The sequence below is a fragment of the Bemisia tabaci genome, chromosome 2 (genome assembly GCF_918797505.1).
Source record: "Bemisia tabaci chromosome 2, PGI_BMITA_v3".
Classification (NCBI taxonomy): Eukaryota; Metazoa; Arthropoda; class Insecta; order Hemiptera; family Aleyrodidae; genus Bemisia; species Bemisia tabaci.
Genome location: NC_092794.1, coordinates 59,260,051 through 59,287,179, shown reverse-complemented (window position 1 = coordinate 59,287,179; position 27,129 = coordinate 59,260,051). Strand labels below are relative to the sequence as shown.

At 40.2% G+C, this 27,129-nt stretch overlaps 1 protein-coding gene across 4 annotated transcripts in view; it reads left to right on the top strand.

The window, feature by feature from the left end:
• Positions 1-23,750, top strand: part of LOC109030076 (uncharacterized) — a 337,729-nt gene extending 313,979 nt beyond the window's left edge. For 3 of the 4 annotated variants that reach the window (XM_019040843.2, XM_072295969.1, XM_019040842.2), the window contains 2 exons: positions 16,561-16,822; positions 17,955-23,750. In XM_019040843.2, coding sequence (XP_018896388.1) covers positions 16,561-16,822; positions 17,955-18,022 — 330 coding nt within the window. In that variant the 3' untranslated portion in view covers positions 18,023-23,750. The remainder of the gene's footprint in view (positions 1-16,560; positions 16,823-17,954) is intronic. The other variant, XR_011899124.1, reaches the window with a different exon arrangement.
• The last annotated feature ends 3,379 nt before the right edge of the window (positions 23,751-27,129 follow it).

Here is a 27,129-nt window from a genome sequence, read left to right as displayed (position 1 = left end):
GAAGCGTGTGGCTCATTTTAGAACTTTGACTTTTAGAAGTTTTCTTGTCCGGACTGCGGGCCGAACGCTGCCTTTTTTTAACGGTATATTACAGAGAAGTGCAGGTAAAGGGGAATTGTGTCGATATAAAAGAAGGGGCAGTGAACTGATTAATCGGAATAACTGGTCAAACAGTGGTTGCCCATTTTTGAGAGTGATTCTTTTCGCTCTAAATGTTTTTACTTTTTTCTTTCTTATTCCTGCGATTCGAACTTGGGACAAATCCTATGAAAACGTCCCGTGGAGCGACAAGGCCTTACCTTTCTCCTCTTGTATTTTAATCACCCTAACAAGGGGAACTTCCCAAGCTGCCGCCGCCGATCGGGCTGAAAAAATTCGTACGAATTCTTTGGATGAATTTATTTGACCCGTATTTTTTTGTTTTTTCCAATGCCCCCCAGAAACACCCCAAAAAAATTCCGGAAAGTTTTGCTTTGAGCCCTTGAGTCTATATACGCAGTATAGCAGCACTCTCTTACCGTCTAGTGGTGGCTCTGCGGTAGCGCGCTCGTCTAGTGATTCGGCGGGCTCAGGTTCGATTCCCGGGCGTCGCGCCAAATTTTTACGACCGAATTTTATATTCTCACACATTTTCACATCGATTCCCATTTGATACATTAGATCTTAAAACATCAATTAATTTACAACCATCAACGATCAATAACTTCTTCAATTTGAAGTATAGATTTTTTTTTGGGAGGGGGGAGGGGTCACGCGCGCGATATTCTCGCCAATCACTGTACTTTCACATTAGCAGACGACCCGCTCCGCCCCCTCACATCAACATATTTCTCCCGATCACCCGTATGCGTCATGATTTTTCCCATCATTATCCAGAAAATTATAATGAAAAATTACTACGAACATTCAAATTAAAAATGCTACAATTTTTCATAATGATTTTTTTTTTTTGGATAATGATGGGAAAAATCATGACTCATACGACCGGGCGACATGACTCATGACTCATTCGGGAGAAATATGTCGATGTGAGGGGGCGGAGCGGGTCGTCTGCTAATGTGAAAGTACAGTGATTGGCGAGAATATCGCGCGCGTGACCCCTCCCCCCTCCCAAAAAAAAAATTATACTTCAAATTGAAGAAGTTATTGATCGTTGATGGTTGTAAATTAATTGATGTTTTAAGATCTAATGTATCAAATGGGAATCGATGTGAAAATGTGTGAGAATATAAAATTCGGTCGTAAAAATTTGGCGCAGCGCCCGGGAGTCGAACCCGGGACCGCCGGTTCACTGGGCGAGCGCGCTACCGCAGAGCCACCACTTGACGGCAAGTATGTTCAGCTATACTGCGTATATAGACTCAAGCGCTCAAAGCAAAACTTTCCGGAATTTTATTGCGCATTTATTGCTAATTAGTTTTTGATGAGTCAATATTTTCTAAATTTCTCATTTTTAATAAATTTTCCGCTTCATATATAAAACCTTCTTTAGCATGTACAGCATCAACTTGTTTTGAATCCCCCGCCACCTCTTTTTAAAAGTCAAAGAGTTTTTATAATCTTGTCAATCTGTATTACAGGTCGTCAATTTTTACAGCTCACAAGCTGTTCGTTAGTTCCTCAGATGTCTGATTCAATTTAGAGATTTTCAATTCTTCAATTCCGCGGCCAAAGTTTGTTTACATCATACGAGCGCCCTAACTCCTGTGCAATCCGCAGTCGCGCCACCCGTCGTTTCGCAATCTGCAGTGCACCCGAAATCTAATGCTGACAGCTCCCGTGTCCGGCACCGATTTCTTTCCGGCCTGGATTGCGAGTACAGGTTATCAAAAGGGCTGGACGGCCCCCTTAACAAACCTATGCAAAGCCTTCTTGAGTGTATTTGTAAAGGTACCTCGGATTGTATTTACATGGAGCGAGGGCAAGATAGTCGACTATCCCAAATTATTGGGATCGACGCTCGGACCGTCTTGCATTGCGCCATTCAAATGAGCATAATTTTCACATCTCACTTTCTTTTGATTTAACAAAATATAACGTAATTGCTCTCACTCAATCTTAACAAACATACCAGTGATACTTAGACTAACGAAATATATGCCGAAAAGGAAGAAGCGAATTGCAAGAATCTCTCCGGACCATTATATGATAAGAGTAAAAATCCTTGCAAGCTTCGAGTTGCAGACGGCTTGATAATAACTGATCTCTCGTCTATGACACTTTTGCCGAAGTATTATTTACCCGTTGTTTGACAAGGATGCTGATGCTTGGGGTTGCAGACGGCTTGATAATAACTGATCTCTCGTCTTCATTACAACGCATTTTCTTTGCAGATGGAGATTGGAGAGATTGCGGCGATGTATTATGTTTCTCAGAAAGAGGATTTTCGATTGGCAAACTGCATGAAAAATCTGAAGAGATGTTTGGTGTATTGGAAGTATTATTTATCCGTGGTTTGATGAGGATGCTGGTGCTTGGGTTTGCAGGCAGCTTGATAATGATTGATCTCTCTTCTTTATCACGGCACATTCTTTCTGCAAATGGAGATGACACAGATCGACTGTTTTCCTCCACATCACATCGCTTTGTCAAACGTTTTCTTCGGCTCTAAAATATAGAGGGATAGAATATGTTCTATCCCTACAACTTTATGAATACAACATATCATCATACAACTCAACATCAACATATCAACATACAACTTATCATACAACTTTATGAAGTTGAGGATATGGAGAAAATTACGGGAGGATGTACAATGATTTCGCGAAGAATTAGAGAGAGAAAAAATCAAGAAATCAGATGCATATCCAGGACGCTTAAATCAATTAACAGACATACTGGAGATACAGCCTTTGGACTTGACACGGTCCACATTGACTTCAAGGGAGAAGAAACAACACTCTAAAAATTGCAATAAGCGTAGATTGTACAAGCAAAGAAATTATGGAATGAATTTTTAAAATTAGACTTGAAACGTATTTAGAATCAATGGTTCTTTTTCCGACATTATTTGTGAGTATATGACTCTCATTTTACTAGTTTGAGTCACTTTTCTGCTAATTTTGTATACGTAAGCATCGAATAATCTGAGTAAATGCTTGAAATTCTGATTATTTGTGATATTAAACAGGGAGTAACTTTGGAAAACAATGTAAAAATAATCAAAAAAATAGGGTTAGACAGGAGAGAGAGAGAGAGGAATCTTGTATTTAACATTGATAAACTTGGTTATTTATATCTTACTCATCCCTTCTCCAAGTAAGCAAGGTTCGTTGCTTTTGAATGTGGCAATGCATTCAGACGATAGAACGCCCGATTGCTTCCTGACACTCCTCGATCTTCACACACATTCTGTTGAAATATGAAAAGATAGCGTCGTAGGTATTCAAGCAAGGCTCTATGGGCCTGCCGAAATTTTTGCAAATAATTACGAGTTTGTGCGGTGTGAATGTTGACATTCACGGCTTGTGGACTTGGTTGAAACTAAGACAAGGTTAATTTTACTTGGGATTTTCTGGGATTTTCGCTGTTCTGTCTATTCTTGCTCCCGTTTTTCCGATTTTTTCCATTTCCTTTTCAATTTCCTTCATTTCTATAGCCCTATTCTTTTCCTTCGCTTCCTCGCAAGCCACTACCTGCGTAATTTTATTGCCCATTTTCGCTAGTCTCTCTGTTATCTCCGCATAATGCATCCTCTGGTGTTCCGTATTCTCCTCGATCGTTCTTTCAATTTGCCTTTTCCATACCTCTAGTTGATTCATCACCTCATTTTCGACACTCGTTCTGGCTTCATTTCCTATTTCGAAGGACTCTCGCATGGTTTTTACCATAGTTACCCCTACCCCCTCAAGTACTGTTTGCTCGAGTCTTCTTGCTATTTTATCTGCTAACAAGTCTGTTCCCTCTATCCTGTTTCTCAAGGAGAGCCCTCGCTCTGCTACTACAGTATCCGTCGTCATGCATCTGTCAGAGTAGCCCCACAATAAAAGTTAATTTAAGGTAGAAGTTTGGCTAAACAGGAAACAGTTGAATAAAAAAACGCATTTACGTTAATGCTAATTAAGGTTAGTTTTTGACAAGTCATCGATGTCTTACCGTCTGATGATAAATGCAGTAAACAGATTGAATAATTAAACATCGTGCGGATAACAGCAATAAATATTGAATAAAGGAGAAGAATGGCCATTAGCTGTGATTAGTTTATTAAGTGCGTTAACACGTTGCCGAAGCTTTTCGACCCCACTCGGTCATCTTCAGGATTGAATAATGGTCGTGGGTATGGAGAACATTCTTAATTTTTCTCGGAAAAAATTATTTAATCGGAAAAAACAAGGCAACACTGGAATGATCATACGACGTCAAAACACAACATCGGCCTTTTAAGTTCTATTAATTCGATGCCGCGATTATTCTTACGTGAGTCCGAATAATCGCGCCAATCATAGTGTGGCCGGCGGCTTTAAACGTACATTAACGCCTGCACGACTCTGGGAATACTTCGCGCATTGCGCCAAACAGTGCGGTCGGCGTCAAGCCCATATTAGCGCCTACCAGACTGCGTGAATACTTCTCGCATTGCGTCAAACGCAGTGCAGTCGGTTAGTTGGCGTGGAACGCATATAGCGCCTGCGTGATAGTAAGACTGCGTGTTATCATTCATGACTTTCTGTTCCAGTTTTCACCATAATTAAAGGGAAGACATGCATCCTCATTGTAACGATTCAGAAACTCGGATGACATACATTTTTTTTTTTTTTTTTTTTTTTTGTTACATTAAGAGAGAACGGAACGAACGAGAATATCGCGTTGAAATTTTCGATACTCTTGTTTGAGATCATTTAGGTAAAATCGCAGAAACTTTTCAGAAAAACTTTGAGAAGCTTTTTATTATTAAAAATAAAACTATAAGTGGTGCATAATGTTGCAATCAGAGATAATCATACGCTTTCTTTCGGGCGCATACGTCGGGTTTTGAATCCATTCATCTCTTAAAAAACTTGAACATGGTTGTACGATTTTTCCGTGTAGGTTTTTCATTGGTTGGCGGCCGCGCAGCAGCCACAGGCCCCCAGTTCACTTTTTAAGTGTCTGAAAGCTCTCAAGGCCATTCGTGCTGCGAGAGTTATCCTTCGAAGAGAGACATGCTCGTAAGTGAGGAGGGCATGAACCGTCGCCCGCGATCAAGTCATCTACAAACTACCCAGATTGTCAAATTAACGCTTCCTCATTGAATATTGAATATTCGCGCAAGCATGTGAATTGTCAGCACCAGAAAAAGACGCGCAATCTTATATGCACTGAAAAAATAAAACACATTGGATCTATATTCCAGACTCTTATAAACATCGACAAGAAAAAATACTTTTGATTCAATCGGATTTTTGCTTAAATCAAGAACGAAGCCTCTTACTTTGAGCGGATTTCCTTTCGATCTAAGCAAAAATCCATTGAATCAAGAGTATTTTTTCTTGTCGATGTTCTTAAGAGTCTAGATTCTAGATCCAATGTGTTTTTTTTTTTTTTTTTTTTTCCAGTGTGCATCTCCAAAAAGGTAACATAGGGGTCATTCGCGCAATCCTATCGCAGCCGGCTTTTCGTCTTGCTTTTGGCCTCCAGCACTTTATCCTTCAGTTCGTGGATGCTGCACGTAACGGAGTAGCTGGGGCTTCGGACGCGATGCCCAGGCGTATCTTTCCCTCTCACGTAGCAGATGTCACCATCAGCGGCCCGATTTTTAAAATTGACAGACAAAGCGATGGACAAAGAAGACATAGGCAGTATGAAGCTATCCTTTTGCTTGAAATGGTTGGTTCTTACAGACTAAGGGAGAAAATGATGGACTAACTTTCGGATTCCTCGTGGGTTGCCGTTACTTTGTCTATTACCTACCTCTTTTGTCCATTGCAACCACCCGCTTCCACCCATAGGATCCCTCCATATCTCTTTCGTCTTTTTTGTCTATAGCTTTGTCTACCAATTTCAATATCGGTCCTTAGAGCTTAAGTACGTGCATCACATTAAAGAAAAAGAAACAAAAATGCATTTTTCACTACTAAATAATCATTACTTACCGTAAGCATTATCATTAAGCTGAGCACTAGCTGTAAACAAGGCTAATTGCACGAAGTATTCCAAAATCCCTCTTTTTTTGCCTCTCATCATTTCTTCTTTTTCGGTCATCATCCTCCATCCCACCGTGTATAAGGATACGACAGCTTCAGCACGTTCTTGGAGCATTTCTGTCTCATGGCTTCTCTCAAGCAGAGGTTTGGAACTCGGAAATTAGAAAGGCTGAGCTCCGGTCGAACTGGGGGCGAGAGAGCCCGCCCGCCCGGGTCGCGGAAAATTAAACGTCCAGACCGGAAATGAGCAAATAACATTTCCGCGAAGCTTCAATGAGAACAATGGCCGCCGAATAAAGTACGGGGAAAAAAATAAAATCCGAGACTGCGGAATCAAGGAAAGGCCTCGGAAAGCGCGGAATAATCAAGGAGACGAAAGAACTCTTCTTCGAAACAGAAAACAGTGGCGCGGCATGTCTGCGATATATCGATCTCCCATTTAAACCCATGGAAAAGGATCGATAAGGAGGATCAACTTAATAATCGATTCTTTTTCACGGCTTCAAATGGGGGAATCTCGATAATCGATCGTACAGGCCGCGCCACTGACGGAAAAGGGCGCTTCCTAGTAGCGGGACCGTCGCATCGAAGTATCCGAGCTTTTATTGCATCCTCGCCAATGGCGGATCTCTCTCTTGAATGGACGCTCCAACTCGGCTGCCGTCTTCCTCAGCTCGAGGATGCAAACTCTTCGATCCATTTAACGCTTCACGGATGGCTTTGTTCGGAGTCTCTCCGAAACTGTCTGTAGTTCGAGTGAGATCAATGCAGTTGACATCGAGCTTAAGGCTCAACGGACGGATTGTTGAAATTTGATTGCCAGTCCCTCGAGGTATTTTCAGGTTCTTACAATGGATGTGATCGGACGAAGAATCTGTGAAGTTTCAATGGTCGGCCTCCTAGATCGATAACCTGTCTCATGATCTTGATCAACAAAAAAAATGCGAAATGCAGCTTGAAGAAAAGATGAACTGCGCGAATTGCGAACTTGGTAATGAATGCACGTGAAGGATCTTAATCTTTAAGGTTACGATAGGTAATAGCACGAATAGCCTTAAATTCGTGTACCTTAGAGAAATTGTCATAAATAACATATTAAAACACCAATGTTGCTTTATATTTAAGTAAGAGCACTTGTGCCGAAATAGTTGAAATGCAATTTCAACTTCAATTTTCCTATTTTAAGTGAATAAATGGTAGTAGAGAGTCTATTTTAAAAAAGTATAAGAAGACTAATTCTGAAGTATGAAAAATGTGGCGAAACGAAGTTAATTACAGAAGGTCAGTGAACTTGCTAGAAGTTCACTTGTATGCCTCGAGCATGTCCTAAATATTTCATCAACGCTTGTTGGTAAATTTTCTGTATCAAGTTTGTCTCACAAGCATTGCGTTAATTAATCACCAAAGTATACACGTATAGCTTATAAAATAAAAAAAGAACAGATTTAATTTAATTCTTAGTCTATTGATGCAAGTATTCCGACCCCAGAGAGTCCCATAGTGCATAATCGTCTGAGTGAATGGACGCTTTCCATTTCTACTCAAATGCTCTTTCGTAATGGAATGAACGTCTAAGCGCAATTTTGCGTATTCAATCTGTTTTGGATTTTTTCTAAAAACCAAGTTGTCACTCCTAAATTCATCGTGTCACAAACTAATGTGAAATTATTCGGCGGAATTTGTCTTGATACGAAAAGAAGTTCAAATGAGTGTGAGTATTGGATAGAGAAAGTCTCGGAGAGTTCAAATGAACCAATAGCAGTTTCAATATCTTTAACGTCCTAAACTTTCGTGGCTAAGGCGTAGATCGGCATCAATTTGACATCAATAATTGAGTCTGAATTCGCAACGTGTAGCTCAAGATGCAACTTTGAAAACCTCATAAGAAAACTTTGTCCGAAAGTACCGAGACTAAAATGAAGTTCACCATCAATTTAACATCAATTGAGCCTATATTGGCTATGTTTAGCTCGAGATTGCACTTAGCTCCCAATATAACGATACGTCACAGGTTCAACTACCTCGGTCAGGTGTAGTTCAGTTACATGACCGCCCTTGACTCCTTGATAGAGCTTTTAGATTTTAGGGTGGGTAGTTCATAAACGGTAGAAATGGTAGAAATAATACACGATACAGACTTATACAAAATATATTACATCAGGCACAGCAGCAGAACAGGATAGTAACAAAATTCATGCATAATTCGAACGAGCTCATTCAATTCAACCGTATAGATTCCAGGGCAGTGAAAATTGTAAAAAATTGTACTTCAACTAATCATTTTATTAATTAATTGTTTTCTTAAACTCATATTTTGAACGCAGGTAATTAATTATAGAGAAGTAGATAATCCCATAACGGATGTGTGGTGTTACGCGAATTTGTTCTCTATATACAGTTCATATGGATCTTCCATTGCTGTTTGATTTTTCACGCTTTTTCTCGCGATCCTTTTTGTCGCGATGATATTTCGTCGCTCCTTTGACGTAAGGGCGTATCCCGATCTCCACGTGAACCCTGTTCTCCATACAACTCCATGCTTTTCAGGGCTCACACGAAAATATAGATATGCCCTTACGTTAGAGGAGCGACGGTTTGTGGGATTTCATCCGCGGTAGTGAGTGTTTAAAAGTTAGCAGAGGTGGGGCTACTCTCGACTCGTTCTTTGTTTTGAATGTTGCCAAATCTGTATGAAATTCAAACCAGAAGCAACGGGAAATTGAGATGTTTCACTTGCAAATCGGCAGCCCTGAATGTAATAGCGGGCACATAATGTCCCTGGACCGGGCCAGAGAGGAAAAAAAGCGCCAACGGACGTTAACTACGGCACGTTTGGTTTCATGCCAACAAAGTGAATAATGTTCCTAATCCCTTATCAAGAGTTATTGGATGGTTCAGTTAAAATCAAATTCACTAACGTATAGAACACCTGAATAGTTAGCACGCTTGAGTTGCTACATCGATCGCTAACATCCTTCCCATTCGGAGCTATCGATTTATACTCTCCACTCTGTTGTACCGTTGCGGCGAAATATTAAGAGTTACGATATAAAACTCCCCGCCTTCGGGGGCAGTCGTTCATAGAATAGACTCTTCATCATCATGTTTCACCTCGCTCTCTTTATAGTCCGAATCTCGTGGAGGTATCTGTGATCGCGGATGATGTGTATCGGCGAGAATAATCGATTGGTCGTCGATCATCCGCAATAGACGTATTTGTTCACGAAAAATTGATCAGTTCATTTTTTTCTCTTGGAAAGATCTTGTGCACGGAAGTCCTACATTACAATGCAACTTCTCGATCAAAGTTAAATGGTAAGCTGTTCATGAAGTCACTTGATAATAGAGATGTTGCATGTGTGAGGAATGTGCGATTTGACTGTTGATTCTTATGTAAAAGTTCGCGAGAAACACGATGGGGGCCCTGGTTTTCTCTGAAATCAATTCCCAAGCTCAAAAAAAGCTCTCAAGTTGAGGCCAAAATGGAGGGGATATCCCATCCTACCCTGAGAGTCCACCTCTACATCAGGACGAACTCTCCATGCAAAGATAGGGAGCAAATACATTAGCCGGGTTGCCGTGTTTTCAGTTTTGGAGTCCCCAAATCAAGTGGCAGCCCTGTCAATGTATTTGCTCCCTATCTTTGCATGGAGAGTTTGTCTTGATGTAGAGGTGGACTCTCAGGATAGCGTGGGATATTCCCTCCATTTTAACCTCAACTTGAGAGCTTTTTTTGAGCTTGGGAGTTGATTTCAGAGAAAACCAGGGGCACCATCGTGTTTCTCGCGAACTTTTACATAAGAATCAACAGTCAAATAGCGAATTCCTCACACATGCAACATCTCCATTGAAACGGTTTACTCTTTTGTTGAGAGACCTTGATCGATAAAGCTCCCGCGCAATGCTTATATCCCAATCATAATTTTTCAGGTAGGCTCCATCAGAAATTCTGTACACGGAGTCACCAAAAGTATTTTTTATATGGACAGACCAATAAACGCAGTGCTTTGTTTCTTTAATGCGCATGTCGGCGCAATCACATAGTTGTCTGCGCTAGATGAAAGCAACCCTTCGTGAAAATTACCGTTGTCGGAAGTTGCCATTTGCGAAGGAAATTGTATTAAAATGCCATTGCTGGCCAAGTATAATTAGAAGCAAAAGGTTTTCAACAGTGTCAGATACGTAGCAATTGATGTTATCATCGGTGAGATAGAATTATGCAATTATATTAGTTACTGAAGTCATTGGTGACGTTGGTGTCATTGGTTATTGGTGTTATCATCATTGTGCTCATCAATGTAGTCATCGTCGAAAGATCAACATTTGAGAAGGCAATTATATTAAAATGCCCTTTTTGGTCAAGCATAATTAGAAGCAGAAAATCGGCAACAGTGTCAGATATATAGTAATTGACATTAACATTGATGAGGTAGAATTATGCATTTATCATCGTTATTGAAGTCATCAGTGACGTCATCCTTTTGTCATCTTTCGTTTGTAAAGCCTTTCGTGACGTCTTGCACTCGTCATCGCCCATCATGTGCACCGTCATCAGTGAAGTCTTCAATGGCATCATCCTCTTATCATCTTTTGAAATTTATGAAATAATGTGTGAAGCTATCGATGACAACTGTATACAAGTCATCGGAAAAATAATTAAAAAACAGGAGGAAGTAAATATTATCAAATGCGTGGTCTCTCGTCAGCATAAATCATTCCTGCTGTAGTTGAAACAGACCCAATTTATCTCCCCCCCCCCCCCCCCCACGTTTAGTAGCCGTAGACAGGCTCACCGCTCAGAATGTGCTCTCTTCATGCCCGTGTACGTACACTCTGGTATATTAATTAAGTCCACTTTTTGCATGTTGCTTTTCGGCCCGTTACAAACGCGAACAATGAGTTTTATGAACTCAAAACGCTTTCTCTCCGAGCATTATAACAATAAGTCGCACGCGCCCGGGGGGGGGGGGGGGGGGGGGGAGAGAAAAAGGACTTTTAATAAAAGCTACCGTTTTCGCGGCATTGTGGCATTACATCAAGATCTCGTCGTTTCATGCAAAATCAGGGCCGCTCGTGACAATAGGAAGCGGAACGTTGCGAGGCTGAGCGTCGACTAAGGGCGGACCGCGATCCCTGAAAAATTTGTGACGCGTTGCGGAAAAACCGCCCGTAACTACCCCCGCAGCCGATCTGCTTCGTTGCAACCACGCGAGTTAAGAATGGACCACTAGATAAGGTACGAATTTCAGCATTCTGATACATGTTTCTTAACCATAATTTTACGTAAAACACGATGCACATAACGAAAATTACCGAAATTAACTCCTTACGAAGATATTTAATGATTCTTAATGCGTGAATTCAAACCACCCGCTCATGAAAACTCAATGCTCTACGTGATTCACATCGCGCGCTAAACGTTATCATGACAGTCTCTGCGATATAAAAATCTGGCAACCTCAATCTTGACGCTTCGGCTCAGTTATAGCAAATTGCTAATAGTTTAAACAACACATGATGGGAAATGAACATTGCTCGGTTGAGAAGCTTGCTGAAACCGTTGAAGTGGGCGATTTGACTCACGTAGAGTTTTGAGTTTCTTGTGAGCGGGCAGTTCAAATTCCTCGTAACCAATGTGAACTAAAAACGTTAATATCTTCGTTAGGGGTTGGTTTCCGTAATTTTCGTTGTGTGAATCGTTTTCTACGTGAAATTCTGGTTAAGAAACATGTATCAGATCGCTTAAATTCGTACTTTGTCTAGTGGTCAATTAAGGAGAATCTGCCCTTCTACGGGCTTCGTGATACCCTGATGAGTCCCGGAATATACTTGAATTTTTGGGATCTTTCTTATCCTAGAGCTTAGGAATTTTCTCTTTGGAGTGCTCGGATTTTACATCAAAATCACTCAATATAACCATGACGACAAACACTACGATGAATACAGCAAAAAAGCAAAAATTTGATCGAATTTAAAAAATTTGTCTTATCAATTTTTTTATTTTTGTCATTTTCATTAGTGAAGTGAAGAAATTGACTGTAAGTCTTTTGTGTTGGTTGTTTTACAGAGGCAAACATGTTTTAGTTGCATAGAATAAATATCTCCATGATAAGTGGCAAATTATGGAGCCAGTCCCAGTAGATATCACCTCACCTTGTTCAATGGACCACTAGACAAGGTGCGATTTTCAGCATTCTGATACATGTTTCGTAACTAAAATTTCACGTAGAACACGATGCGCACATAGAAAATTACCAAAATTAACTCCTTACGAAGATATTTGATGATTCTTGATGCGTGAATTCAAACCACCCGCTCATTAAAACTCAATGCTCTACGTGATTCACATCGCGCGCTAAACGTTATCATGACGGTCTCTGCGATTTAAAAATCTGGCAACCTCAGTCTTGACGCTTCGGCTCAGTTATAGCAAATTGCTAATAGTTTAAACAACACATGATGGGAAATGAACATTGCTCGATTGAGAAGCTTGCTGAAACTGTTGTAGTGGGCGATTTGACTCACGTAGAGCTTTGAGTTTCTTGTGAGCGGGCAGTTCAAATTCCTCGTAACCAATGTGTAATAAAAACGTTAATATCTTTGTTAAGAGTTGGATTTAGTAATTTTCGTTGTGTGAGCCGTGTTTTATGTGAAATGTTGGTTAAGAAACATGTATTAGGTTGCTTAAATTCGTACCTTGTCTAGTGGTCCATTAAGTAGAATCTGCCGTTCTACGGGCTTCGTGACGCCCTGATGAGTTCCGGAATATACTAGAATTTTCAGGCTCTTTCTTATCCTAGCGCCTAGGAATTTTCTCTTTGGAGTGCTCGGATTTTACATCAAAATCACTCAATATAACTATGACGACAAACGCTACGATGAATACAGCAGAAAAGCAAAAATTTGATCGAATTTAAAAAATTTTTCTCATCAATTTTTTTATTTTTGTCATTTTCATTAGTGAAGTGAAGAAATTGACTGTAAGTCTTTAGTGTTGTTTGTTTTACAGAGGCAAACATGTTTCAGTCGCATAGAATAAATATCTCCATGATAAGTGGCAAATTATGGAGCCATGCCCAGTAGATATCACCTTACCTTGTTCAATTAAAGAGTAGTGTTTTTTAAGGTCTTTAGGGGTGTGTCTTAAATACCTCCTACTCCCTGAAGTTTTCGTTTTGTTTCGTTTGTTTGTTTATTTATTTTACTTTCGGAGCGTTTTGCCCACGCTCGGAGTCGTAACTTACCATCCGAAGTGCGCCGTTTCACATTTCTTATTTGACTTTTAAGGCTATATTACCTGGCACTCCAGTAATACCACTACCAAAAAGAGGAGATTAGGTTAGGTTAGGTTACCAGATGGTGCGCCCTCTGACTACTTCGTGGTGCAACCCCCAAAGCGCTTCGCGCTTCAGACGTTACACGTTACTCCCATGATTTTGTATTGTCGAGTTAGATACCGATGGCCAACGTGCAAAACCACGTATTTTTGTTTGCGATGTTGCAGATTTCGTGTCATATTTGATGCTTGCCTTCAAAGACAAGTTAATTACTTTCTTTTTCTCCATCAGCAGAATGTAAAATTCCGTCCAAACCCCAAGGTTCATAGCTGACTTACTTCTCTTCGAAAAAGTAGATTAGACTCAGAGATTTTGAAACCCTGCAATGGAGATACGTAGCTAAGTCATCGAAACGGTTGTGTAATTCACGACCGTAAATTGTTTTTTTAGCAATGCAATCCCTTATGAGACACAAACTCTTTTCGGAAACTAAATGCGAAGTTTACAGAAAGTAAGATCTAGTGTGAGACATTATCTATCTGGACGTTACTATCGGAGCAAATTGAAATTGGGTACATTTTTCAGTTAGGACCACTATTTTTTGCCCATCCTCAGGAGAGCCCAGCTATACAGGCAGGCACATACGTATTAGCACCCCAGAAGTTAAAGGTACCTATCCTTTAGTCATTTTGAGGTATCAGGGGAAATCGCACATCCCCTCTCCCCATGAATTTCAATGCAAATTGCAATTTTTCAGAACTCCGTCTCTCATAACCGGCGTATGTTCGAGCTACCATTTTTCCACACGCATGGAACCGTTATTCGAGATTCCCAAACTAGCACTGAGTCAATTTTCCAGTAATATGAGTTTATCTTTTGGTTCTGGGAAACTCACATACTGTCTCTATAATGAGCCAAGAATTATTTATCGCAAACTGTAGTCCAATTTGGACCGCGTTAAACAGAAAGGAACCAAGCCACATCAGCTATTGCCAAATTTAATCGGGCAATTTTATTTTTTACATGAAAACGGTTGTGCAGATTTTTGTGCAAATTTCAGTGAATTTTCTCCATAATAAAAAGCAAATTCCTTAAAATTTTCAAAGGAATCTGCGTAGACGTTCTCTCGTAAAGAATTGTAATTTCCCTGTTAAATTTGGCAATAGCTGATGTGGCTTGGTTCCTTTCTGTTAAACTCGGTCCAATTTGTCTTTGGACATTTGGACCGCGTCAAACAGAAAGGAACCAAGCCTCATCAACTATTGCCAAATTTAATAGGGACAATTAATTTTTTACAAGAAAACGGTTGGGCGGACTTTCGTGCAAATTTCAGTGAATTTTCTCCATAGTACGAAGCAAATTCCTTGAAATTTTCAAAGGAATCCGCACAAACGTTCTCTCGTAAAAAATTTACTTACCCAGTTAAATTTGGCAATTGCCGATGTGGCTTGGTTCCTTTCTGCTAAACGCGGTCCATTTTTGCCCCGTATCGAGAGATTATTTGCCAGAGCGGAATATCCAAAAAGTATGGTTAAAATATGCCAGAATTTGGTTGAATCACTCACTGGCGTCACTGAACGGCGAACATTCGTGAGAGTACCAAAAAGCACAATGTTAGCAACGGCAACGGAGAATTCCCTCTTAAACTTAGAACATTTGATTGCAAGCGGAGGGCGTAGCGCACATCGCAAGCTCCGGTTGCGGCTCACAATGTTTACCCCTGGAAAAGTTTTATAATTATGGTGAGCTTTCAAAGATGTTAGCTGAAAAATAAAGCATACATATTCATAAAACAAATACCCTTGCGCTAGGCATTCGCTATAATGTTGCCAAGTTGTGAGCATAGTTACGCTCATTTTCTCGATGAAGGTATGTAAAATGAAAGTGATTTCATCCCTGGATTAGTTAGTCGGTGTTTTTTGAGGAGGACGAAGCCCCAAAAATTCACGAGCCCTTGCTTCCGATTGTCAATATTGTCTAACATGACTCATACATATTCGGACTTGCACCTTTTTGGCATAGCGAGTGTCAAAATTAAGTGAATATCGGCCAGTGGAACCTAGGGCTCATGAGTATTATTGGTTCTCCACCCTTCTCAACGAATTCGACTTAGCCAAGGAAATTATTAATAAGATAATCTATCGAGGAACGTTTTCATCATTGGAGGGGGGTATTGATAGCTTTGCCAGTTACTTTTTTTCGTTATCCATAAGAACATTAAATAAAGTCTTTCCAGCCGTAAAAAAAACTGCGGGTGGCTGTGAAAATCTACGAAGGAAGTAATTGAAAAACATTATTGTACATCGCACCAGATCTTGTAAGCGATGTTGATTTTTCTGGTTAATTCTTATGCTTTTCGTGGTTTCAACACACGTATTATAAAGTTGTTGAATATCCGTCATTTTCCATTTTTTAACAAAGTGTCATTTCCGTTGCCCAAGCAGGTCTTCGATGGGGTTCCTCCCGGAAGGCGACGGCGTGGACGTCCTGTGAAAGGTTGGCGACCAGGGGTGGAGGAGGAGATCAGAAGGTGCCAATTGCCTGATAATCTCTGGGAGGATCGGGGGCAATGGCGATTGGGCGTCGCAGAGCGCGAGGCGGCGCTATAAAAGCGGCTTTATGTATGTGTCGTTTCCGTAAAAGTATCTCCACTACCGGGACCGTACCTGGAATCCATTGACCCAGAGTCAAGACGCCATGTCCACCAAACCAACCTGGCTAACCAACTAAGATCTTGAAATCTTTATGTCTACGCACAATGGACCGGATCAATGAAAGAGGTCGGACAAAATTTGGAAACTTTAAAAACTTATAACTCCGTCCATACAAAACTTTGAGGTCTTACGAGTGGCTCCATTGGTTTCCTCGTAAAATGTTCTTTTAAAAGCATCCCTCAAAAATGAATAATGTGCAGTTTTAGTTAAAAATTTCAAGTCCGACCTCTTCGATTGACTTGATTCACCGCGAGACGCTCTGCCTCCATCCTTTCATGAGACGTCTCACTCCCGTCGCATCGCCTTCTTCAATGGGGTACCTAATCCAAAACTTGGTATACCTAGGCAAAGTCTTGTCGGACAATCTTTGCACATGTCTTTTTCGAACAATTAACGTATTTCCGATTCCAAATGATCGAATTTCTTTGAATTTGGCGGTTCCAGGTGGAGGACAGTCACATGATCGAGCGGTACCCGATGGTGAAAAGCGAGGGGCCTCTCTACTCCTACTCGCTGGGACTGCGGATGATCCCGCAGAACAAGTTGTCGCAGCGCTCCTACGAACAAGATGGCGTGATCGAGTTCAGGTGCAGTGTCACCCTCTCCGGTCTCCCGCCCAACGAGAAGAAGTGGGACACCCTCAAGAAGATTTACTCCGAAAGTCATAAGGAGCTAGGAAATCAAGAACGACTTAGTAATAGCTTAGGTCAGTCTCTCCAACATCCTTTCTAACGATTAGTATTAGTGTATTATGCTGTCCTTGAGGGTCGCGCAAGTATAACGTTAGGCATTTCGGCCTAATTATTGACTACCTCTCCTTCCCTCTCGTATAAGGAAGTGATTAATTACATACTTTATTTTGAAATACGTAAGACTAGTAGAAGAATAGCGGGAAAATATTTCAATGCCAGCAATAATTACGGACTAATTTTAGCGAGTTAAAGCACTTAATACTAATTACAAACTTGAGTATCCAGATTGTCTGAAATTCGCATTTCTCTGGTACCACTGTGATAAAAATGTGATGAAAATCAGTTGATAATCAGCCGTCTTATGAATTCAATCTTCTTGTCTTTCCCGCAGTAATAATTACCCAGATTGTCTTAAATTCGCATTTCTCTGGTGGCAGTATGCTGGAAATTGTGATGAAAATCAGTTACTAATCAGCCGTCTTATGAATACAATCATCCTGTCTTTCCCGGTGTAATAATTTGAGTCAGAAACAATACGCTACAGTCGAAACTTGACTATCTGTCAATCCATCAGATTTTTTTGCATTGCATGGTTGCTCAAAATTTCGTAGCCTTGCAAGTCAAAATCACGCCACTCTGCAACTTTTAAATGGGCACATGCCTTTTAAAAAACGGTCTTTATTTTTATGAAACTCAGACCCTAACAGCGCAAAATTGAACGCGTGACCATGATATTTTTCTCAATCATGATAGCAGCTTTCTCAGTCACGTCGATCAGGAAGATTTCATCGCGCCAAACAATTTTTATGTTCTCAGTCAAAATAAATTTGACTTGACGTAAATCATTGCTTCCGCGGTCGAGGCCCAGAGAGTATTTTCCTCGGTGCAAACAGAAAATGTCAAAGACCCTGGGGTTTTTTCCCCCTTTTACAATCAACCCATTTTCCTAGTGTGTTTATTGACCGCAGCAAGTTTTTCTCCCGATTCACTCTGCCACCGTACGCCGATTTTTTTAAATTCCAAGAACTCGTGCCGAACTCGTTCGATTGGCGAGGATAGCGTGTCTCCGAATCACACGGAGCATCATCGTTCCTTTCGGGAGTTTATTTGATTTTGGACCTAATGGTTTCTTTTCGTGTTTTACAGGAAGACAATTCGAGACCAGCTCCTACCTGCTGATCATTCTCTGTTGGAAATGTCTATCTCTCATCTGACCTCAACTTGAACCGTAATTCACTAAATGCCGTCGATTAGCTGATGATATATGTTAATGATACAGAATATTTTATAATTTTTATTGTTAATACTTTTCAAACTGAGTTTTTTTTCTTTCGAATTTATATGGAAGGTTACTTTTCTCTCTCACTCGATGGTTCCTAATTTTTAAGCGAAATCTCAAAAACCACTGTAAACTGCGGTCTAATTAATTGACCTTGGTCTTCGGTGAATTTTGATTTCCAAGGTCGACCAATTGCCGCAGCCCTCATTTTTTTAGGAAGTATTTTTTTCTATTAAATATGCACTTATTTGCAGTTTGACAGAATGCTCAATTACGTAGGAGAGGTTTACAATTTATTTCAAAGTATTTTCCGAACATTCCGTAAAAAGTACCTCGATTCTTTTATTATTTCTAATCTCAATGTTTATATTAGGTGTACAAAGATAAGGCTGAAGGACGGGTACGATTATTTGCGCTAGAGGTCTATGGAAACTCCATAAATTCCGGAATCAATGACGAAAGAGTCAACATTCCAATATTCCCCTCATCATTCCACGCAAGTGACACGCTAACGCAGAAAATAGGGCGCATGCCTAGACTGGTGCTCACTAAAAATTAGTCAGCAACTTTTCTCATAGTTATCGATCACGTAGAATTCCCGGTGATATCCCTCCCTCTAATTTTCACTGTGGTAGCACCTATTTTTTATTTATTCTTTTATTGTTCTTCACTGAATGGTGCCAAAAAAGAGGTCTAGGGGAAAAGCTGATAAGTTAGCACACGCTGTCAAAGTATCGGAAAGACGGTAATACAGGTATTACCATTAAATTTCAGCGATTGTTTTCTAGTAGAAAAGTTGTAATCACGACTTAACTCATTGTAAGATAATGAAAATTATGAATTTTGTCGGCACTTAAAAACTGAGATGGAATTTATCCGTCGATGAGTTCATACCTACCGCACGATCGGCTAACCAGGGGCACTAAGCAGGACTTAAGTGCTATCAGGACTTGTCCCAAGTATACTGAAGTACCGGTTAACTTATTTACAAAAATCGTATCGAATAATATAAATCACTATGAATCAGAGCAGAATTCAGGAATTTTCGTTGTTGTGGTTGGCATCGTATTGATCAATCATAACTTCAAAATCGCTCTGATGAAAAGAGAACTCACCTCAAATATAGTAATTATGAACCAAAGAAGATAAACCAGAGCTAAAGTCGTTGCCACGATTTTACAACTGTGAATGTATCATCAAGTCATAATAACCCACACGAAAATGGTCATAGTGCGTATAAGCCTTATGTGTACCCGTGTGAATCAGAGCGCAGGAACTGTTTTTCTCTGGTGTTTAAATTCATCTTAAAGCTAATGACCGTGTCAGTACCAATAATTTGTCATTGTTGATGACGTGTTGTTCATGAAATAATTTTTCACCATAAAATTTTTGCAATTTGACATTTTTTCCTACATTTTTGAACGGCAGGATAAAATATTACTTTGAACTAATTATGAATGTATTTCAAGACTATCTTTTCCGGACTCTCGGAGGTAAATTCGTATTATTCTACGAAGAGAATTTTCTTCCAAAAATTAGGGACAGAAATCCTGAAATTCTTCCGGAATTGCATGAAAAAGCCGAAAAATTTAACACTGAAAAAAAAAAAAAAAAAAAAAAAAAAAAAAAAAAAAAAAAAAACACATTGGATCTCGAGTCCAGACTCTTAAAAACATCGACAAGAAAAAGTACTCTTGATTCAATCAGAATCTAGCTTAAATCAAGAGCCAAGCTTTTTAATTTAAGCGGATTTCGTTTTGATCCAAGCAAAAATTTGATTGAATTAAGAGTATTTTTTCTTGTCAACGTTTTCAAGAGTCTGGACTCTAGATCCAGTGTGTCTTTTTTCCAGTGAATATCTCGCCCTCCGTGGCAACTCTGTATAAACGCTCCGAACACGATGATAAACACAGACGCATCAATCGGGGCGCTCTTTCGAAATATAAATGCATGTATAAAAAAAATGAAAAAAGACGAAGGAAAATAAACAATTTGAGAGACCTCACTTATCATTCCGTTTATTCTGGAGAGCGGGGCTCCTTATTTTAATAATTATATTTCACGGGGAGCGGGAATTCCGCGTCGGCGTCGGATAAGTAGCTCTCGTATCCCGACTCGTTTTAAAGGAGAGCAAACATTAATTACTCGCGGGAGGCAACGCTGGGCATCGGCGGGAAAAGGGTGGAAGGAAACCACATAAGAGGTGGAGGAGGAATCTTGCCATGAAAACGAAACCAGACTCGTTATTGCTCAGTGCAAATAAAAAGAGCTCCTCGGGAAAGGGACGAAATTGGCCGCTCCACTCTCCGCTCCGTGTTTTAAATTCGGTGCAATAAAAAGATGCGGGACCGGATTGGCGGGGCGGGGAGGGGTGGGGTGGAGGTATCAACGGATCCGCCATCCCTTCCGTCTCGCGCCTGCGATATCTGCGAGTTAACAACGGGATCCTAGAGTTCGCGCCAGGCTAGGCTCCCCGCTAAAGTGTTGTAAAGGACGACGCAGAGGTTCGATACCGAGGGAAAATATCCTCGATGAAACAAGGACGTTACTTACGTAATGTTTTTGTGTATTGCGGGTTGTTTGACTTGTGTATTGGGGGTTGCTTAACTTGTGTATTCCGGGTTGCTTAACTTGTGCATTGCGGGTTGCTTCACTTGTGTATTGCAGTTTGCTTGATGTGTATACACCTGCCTGTAGTACTATTGTATCAGGCTCCCCACAAAAGTGTTGTAAAAAACGACTCACAGGTTCGATACCGAGGGAAAATATCCTCGACGAAACAGGGACGTTACTTACGTTATGTTTTTGTGTATTGCGGGTTGTTTAACTTGTGTATTGCGGGTTGCTTGACTTGTGTATTGCATACTTGTAATACGGGTTGTTTAATGTGTGTACACCTGCTCGTACACTGGAAAAAAAAAACACATCGGATGTAAAGTCCAGACTCTTGAAAACATCGGCAAGAAAAAATACTCTTGATTCAATCAGGTTTAAGCTTAATCAAGAACCAAGCCTCTTAATTTAAGCGGATTTCCTTCTGATTTAAGCTTGAATCTGCTTGAATCAAGAGTCCTTTTTCTTGTCAATGTCTTCTAGAGTCTGGACTCGAAATCCAATGTGTTTTTTTTTTTCCCAGTGTTGTATTATTGTATCAGGCTCCCCGCAAAAGTGCAGTAAAGAACAACGGAGAAAGGATTGAGGTTCAATCCTGAGAAATAATAGCCTTGACGAAACAGGGACGTAACTTACGTAATACTCCAGTGTATTGCGGGTTGCTCACCTCGTGTATTGCATACTTGTATTGCGGGTTTTTAGATGTGTGTAAACATGCTCGCACGACGATTGTATCAGGCTCCACGTCAAAGTGTAGTCAAGAACGACGGAGAAACGATAGAGTTCTTATGGAATTCAACCAGTGATGGCAGTGAGACTAGAGAAAAAATGTATTACAAACCTAAAATTCAAATATCGTTAGACTTGTCAGCGAATGAAATACAGAAACAACACCTTGATAACCGATGACATTAGTTTTTCTCATAAGAAGTAAACGATCAGCAGTCCATTTTCGAAATGATTCTTCCCAACTTTGATGTCATACTAATCAATACTAACGCTGCTACACATATAACGTACCAGTTTCTTTCACTCATTACTAAATTATGATTATGATTGCCTCTCAAAAACACAGACCATGTAACATTAGTGGAAGATCTTGTCTCTGTACATATTTTAGAATCGCCTTGACGAAACAACGTTACGTCTCACTCACCTCGGGTCGAACTCTTTCAATGAGGGTGGTCTCATTAAGTAGGAAGAAAATTACGAGAAATTACCGAGTGTAATAAGTACGCCGAAACAAAGGATGAAAGTGAACGCGAGGTGGCGGGAGTTGGGTCGAGGCACACTCGAATCAGTCGTTTTCAAAAGGAAACAAGTCCATTTTTGCATGAGCCTTGCCTTACATTAAAGGACATGCTAAATAAGGCTCATCGATGAACGGACCCGTTCCCTTTTGAAAACAACTGATTCAATTAAGTTGCGTAAGTTCCCAGCTCGATGGGCGGAAATTAATCAGGCGCCGAAGACTGATCGACGATTCACGAAAAGCGCTAATTTTTGGCTGCGGGTGCTCTCGGAGTTTTAATCAAGTCACATCGAAGAGGCCAACGATTGAAAACCGCGCGGTTCTCTCGAGGTTCACGGGGCGGTTGCGTTGTTCTTGCGGAAAGGGCCGAGCGCAGAACAGGTAAACAAAACTAATTTCGCCCTCCGTGCTCTCTTTCAGAGCGCCGATTAAAAGGGAGCGGCGAGGTGCTCCCTGGAGGAGCCAATCGGAAAAGCTGCGATTGCACGTTAACAAGTCCTCGACTACGTGACCTTGTGTGTTGGGGTTCTGGTGATCGCAACGCTGAAGAAACAACACGTCGGCGGGGGTCGAAAAACACGTATCCAACGGCGAGACAGTCAAGTTTGGCAACTCAGATTTTATCTCTATCTCAAGTCCTCATAAATATCGATTCCTAGTTCGGATACCTTACCTAACATTTCTGAGGTTCTCAAAAACTGAATGGTAAAGTCAGATGAGTTGTTTGACTTTTTAAACAAAGGAAGAACAATGTTCCTAATTAGCTGGAATCGCCACTGCACGCAAGAGAATCCGATTTTCATCACAATTAATCTATTTCCCTCCGCGGGAGACTGATTTTTCTTCGTCTTTTTTCATTTATTTTCAAAATTGTGACGAAACATTCAAACGCATTATGAAAAGTGATGGATATCTTTCTAATGTTTAATGATGAGATGTCATGCTTTGCGACCACTCAGTTTCCAACTCCATTGAAGTTTTTTTCACTTCATCGAATTGGACATCGGGAGTGATCGGTTTTCCACATCTAAATAGTTATCCTGGGCTGTTTGAATCCAACTCGAATAAAGTTTTTTTACTTCATCAAATTGGACATCGAGAGTGATCGGTTTCCCACATCCAAATAGTTATCTTGCGGGCTGTTTGAATAGTGATGGATACTAAAATGATCAAAGTTTGTTTGGATTTCAAAAACATTTATCAACATTAGATTGACTGTTAAAAAATGTACCATATTTTGACGGATTATTACCAAAATTTGTTAAAATCGGAATAGCAGATTAAAATTTGATCAACATTTATTTAAATTTTTATAAGATCTTTATGGAAATCCCATCATTTTGGTTTCCTTTTCTCTGGTATCCCCGATGCAGACTCTGATAGAACCCACTTCTTTTTGTCTCTCTATTCATAAGTTCATTGAGTGTGGAAGACAAAATTTAAAACATCCAATCACTAAAGAAATTATTTATCCCAGAAACACATCAATAATATTCGTTCAAATGATTATACGAAATGCTTTATAACCGAAGGAATAGGACTTTTCAATGCATCGCACTCTCGCAAGCATGATTCAAAATGCGTGAGATAATCTATCAATAGTGATTGAAATATTGGATTTCATCACTTCAAATGAGAAAAATTGTAAGTTACTGCGTTTAGTCTATGCCATGGAGCTTAGTTTTTTTGCAACATTTGTAAAGAGTACCTATTCATAATTTTGATGTAATGTACCTACTATGTACATTTTGCACGTCTAAAACTAAGGTTTTGTAAATACACGCTGTTCAAGTTTAAACGCTGAGTAATCATTTTTCTTTTTCCTCTTCCTCTCTTTTTCTCTGAATCCCTTTTCTGAGGTTGACACGATCGAGTGTAATTTTATATTTAATGATAAGAGTATGGATGGAAATTCCGGGTGCCGTCTTGCATCGTTGACAGGAAAGCTACTCACATACAAAATACATGCAGATAGCCCCTGTCTCGCGGTCATATCGCGGGTTCCTTGTGAATTTGCGTTAGAGTCGTTGAAGCATATTTCAGAGAACGATTGAACGTATTAAAATGAACAAATTATGTCGAACGGAATTATGTGCATAGGAGTTGTATCTTTTAAAACCGCAATGTTTCAAAATCTCAAATCATAATACATTCGTTGAAATGAAAGCAACCATCCCTTAATTCCATGTGAATGTACTTGAATGAGAGGAAAAAATAAGGTAATATTTTTCGTCACCCTGTAGAGACAAATACTTAATAAATGAACGGAAATTTGCAACGTTGTGATCGCAGATAACGCATTTTCTAACTGTAGCCAATGAAATCTCGCAACACGACTGTGGCTTGTGGTAATTCTCACAAGGTGGAAAGAGTAAATACTTCCATTTAAATGAATGCAAAAATCCCTATTTATTGAGAAAAGTTGTTCTAGAAAGGACAGCTTTTTTACTCTATAGAATAAGTTGGATTTGACAAGTTCCAAAAAATTCTTCCTTTAACACACTTCTCACGACAAGAGGATTTTTTTTCGAGCTTTCCTCACTACCTGCTCATAATCGGCTTGATTGTATAACCTTTGTTGATGTTTTAATGCGCATTCAATATCACCGAAATCTTTGTCGTTCGGTCGTAAGATTATAATAAATACGTATAGATGTAAGTGAAGGAAAATCATCATAGCTAACTTTCACCAGTTCACCAAATTTGCCTGTGGTAGAGGAAGTTCTAAGACTCGCAGAGATAGTGATCATGCTTAGAACACGGGTGAGTTATGAGGGTGAAAAAGGGACAATCAAGATAGAAGGGTGGGGTTCAACATTCTTCCATTTGATGTTTTATAATAAGTTACCAAAGTTATGTAACTCAATCAGTCTGTCGAAAAAAGGAACCTTAAGTACACAGTATAGAAAATTCTGTGTTTGATGTCACTCCGTGCTACTTTGTGTTACTCTTTTTTTTGTGTCAGGTCGTTTTAAAGGACTTGGTTACTCAACACAATTTTGCGTCAAATCGACCCAAACCGTCTGCTTTAAGACATCAAATCATGAAGAAAGGGTCCTGCCGAACTTATTTACTCTAGTTTTCCTCCCTCTTCAGTGGTTGCGACTTACGAGTGGCTGGCGCATTGGATTACCACCCTTGAGGTTCAGGTTCGATCCCGGAAGCTGGCGCCTGCTTTTTAACGAGGTCGCAATTTTTCAACACATCGATTGTGCCAATTTGGCACCAGCAAGACTAACACAAAAATAATCAATTTTTTTCAACATTCCTAAATTTTTATCAAATATCATATTTTATTAGTTTGCATTTGATGTACCTACATATTTATAATAACTTCTCAAATCTAAAAGCGAAGCATCATTCTTCTCTCTTCATCCGCTTTCCGTAATCTTCTATTTCATCCTGTGGCCCTTGCCTTTTTTTTTGCATATACGTTGTGATGAGAGCAAAAATCTCTACTCTTAACGTAATCACATCCTCAGAGGTGACAACTCAGAGGAAGACACCTGAGGTCATGCTTAAATGCCTCAATAAGCAAAACCATTTTTAATTGTTCTGCTGGAGGATCTAATTTCATCCGCATCCTTATCAGCTCATCCTTCTTTTCGCTATTTTTCTCTTGGGAGTCTGAGTTTACGACGATTAGTATTGGCGTGCTCGAATGGGTGTACATTTCACTTCACGGACAAATTAACAATTACTACTTATTCACCACATTAAAACAACATAATAATGATTATCTTACAATTTCCGCTGTCGTTATGCGGTAAACTTCACTAGTACTTAGTCGGAAGGTTGATATCAAAACTTGATAAAAGAGGGCACGGAGCACCACGGCTGATCCATATCAGCCAGCGTTCAAACGGCACTCAAGTAGAAGAATATGTTACTTGTCGGTTTTTATGCACCAAAACGGAAGGAAGTTTCGTATGCGTCATGCAAACTACAAAGGAAACCAATGACGCTGTGTGCAGTGCACACAGGAATATTTGTCACCGCGGGCCTAGAAGTCATATGGTCGTCTAGAAATGACATTTCCTGAAGGCACCACAACGGCGCCTTCCCACCAGCATCTCCTGATTTGCCGCCTCTCTTCGCGGTATACATCTGTGCTTTGAGTGATTTAAATTTTTTGTGGAACTATTCCTCTGAAAAATAAATCATGAACAGATTATAGCCTTAGTTATAAGGTATACATATGTATTTCTTTGTATGAAAAATTAAGCAGAATAATTAAGCCTTCCTTAGCAAGTTGTCAATATTTTAGTGGTCTATCAAGTAAGTAGTGGTATCAGTTGTATTTTGTATGCCTTCTAACGTCCTAACACCAGTTGAACCAAGCAGATTCCAAGTTAGGTTCTCCAGAAAATAAGTTGATTTTACCAAATTGTTTTATTGGTGCCAAAATCATACAGAATTGCATCATTCTTCTCTGAAGTGTTGAAACTGAAATAGTAAGATACGTGTCAGGCTCAGTGGCGATTTTGCAAGTTGGCAACACTCTTTTTACTCCATTGGAAGTATCGATTTTTGTTGGACAAGCTACCTCACCAAGAGTCGATTGTTTTTTATGCATCCAAATGGAGAAAAAACAATGTTGTCAACTTTTAAGAATCGGACTCAGTAATTAATGCCTGAAACAATCGTTCAGTGGAAAAAAAAAACTCCGGCCGTGGAATCCGTATACTTACGTGCTATATAGATATACCGTCCGCGTTCCGGGCTCAGAGGCCGAAAGTTCCGGAAGCAGCACCCGGCTCCAGCACCAGGAACTTCCGGCCTCTGAGCCCGGAATGTTTTTCAGTGTCTTAAAAGGATTCGCAGTTTTGTCTCCCAAGCCGCTTTTTTAAGCGAGGAAATCCCTCAATTATGCCATCGAACTCGGCGCTTGGCGGTTATTTTTTTAGCGGTTTTGTCTTTAGCAGGTGGCGGAACGGGTAAATGAATTACTGTCTTTTGCATCGAGTTGAAGGAATCGGAGGGTGGACGAAAGCCGCCCGCGCTTTCAATTTTAAGAGGTCACGTCGCCCAAGAGACGACGGCCACGGGTGAAGTACTCATCTTGCGCCGCGGAGTCATTCAATTATCGGCGAGGCTTTCACGGGGAGGCAACATCAAAAGCAGAAAAACTACTGTTGCAAAGCGCGCGAGGAGCGGAAGTCAAAAAGCAACACATT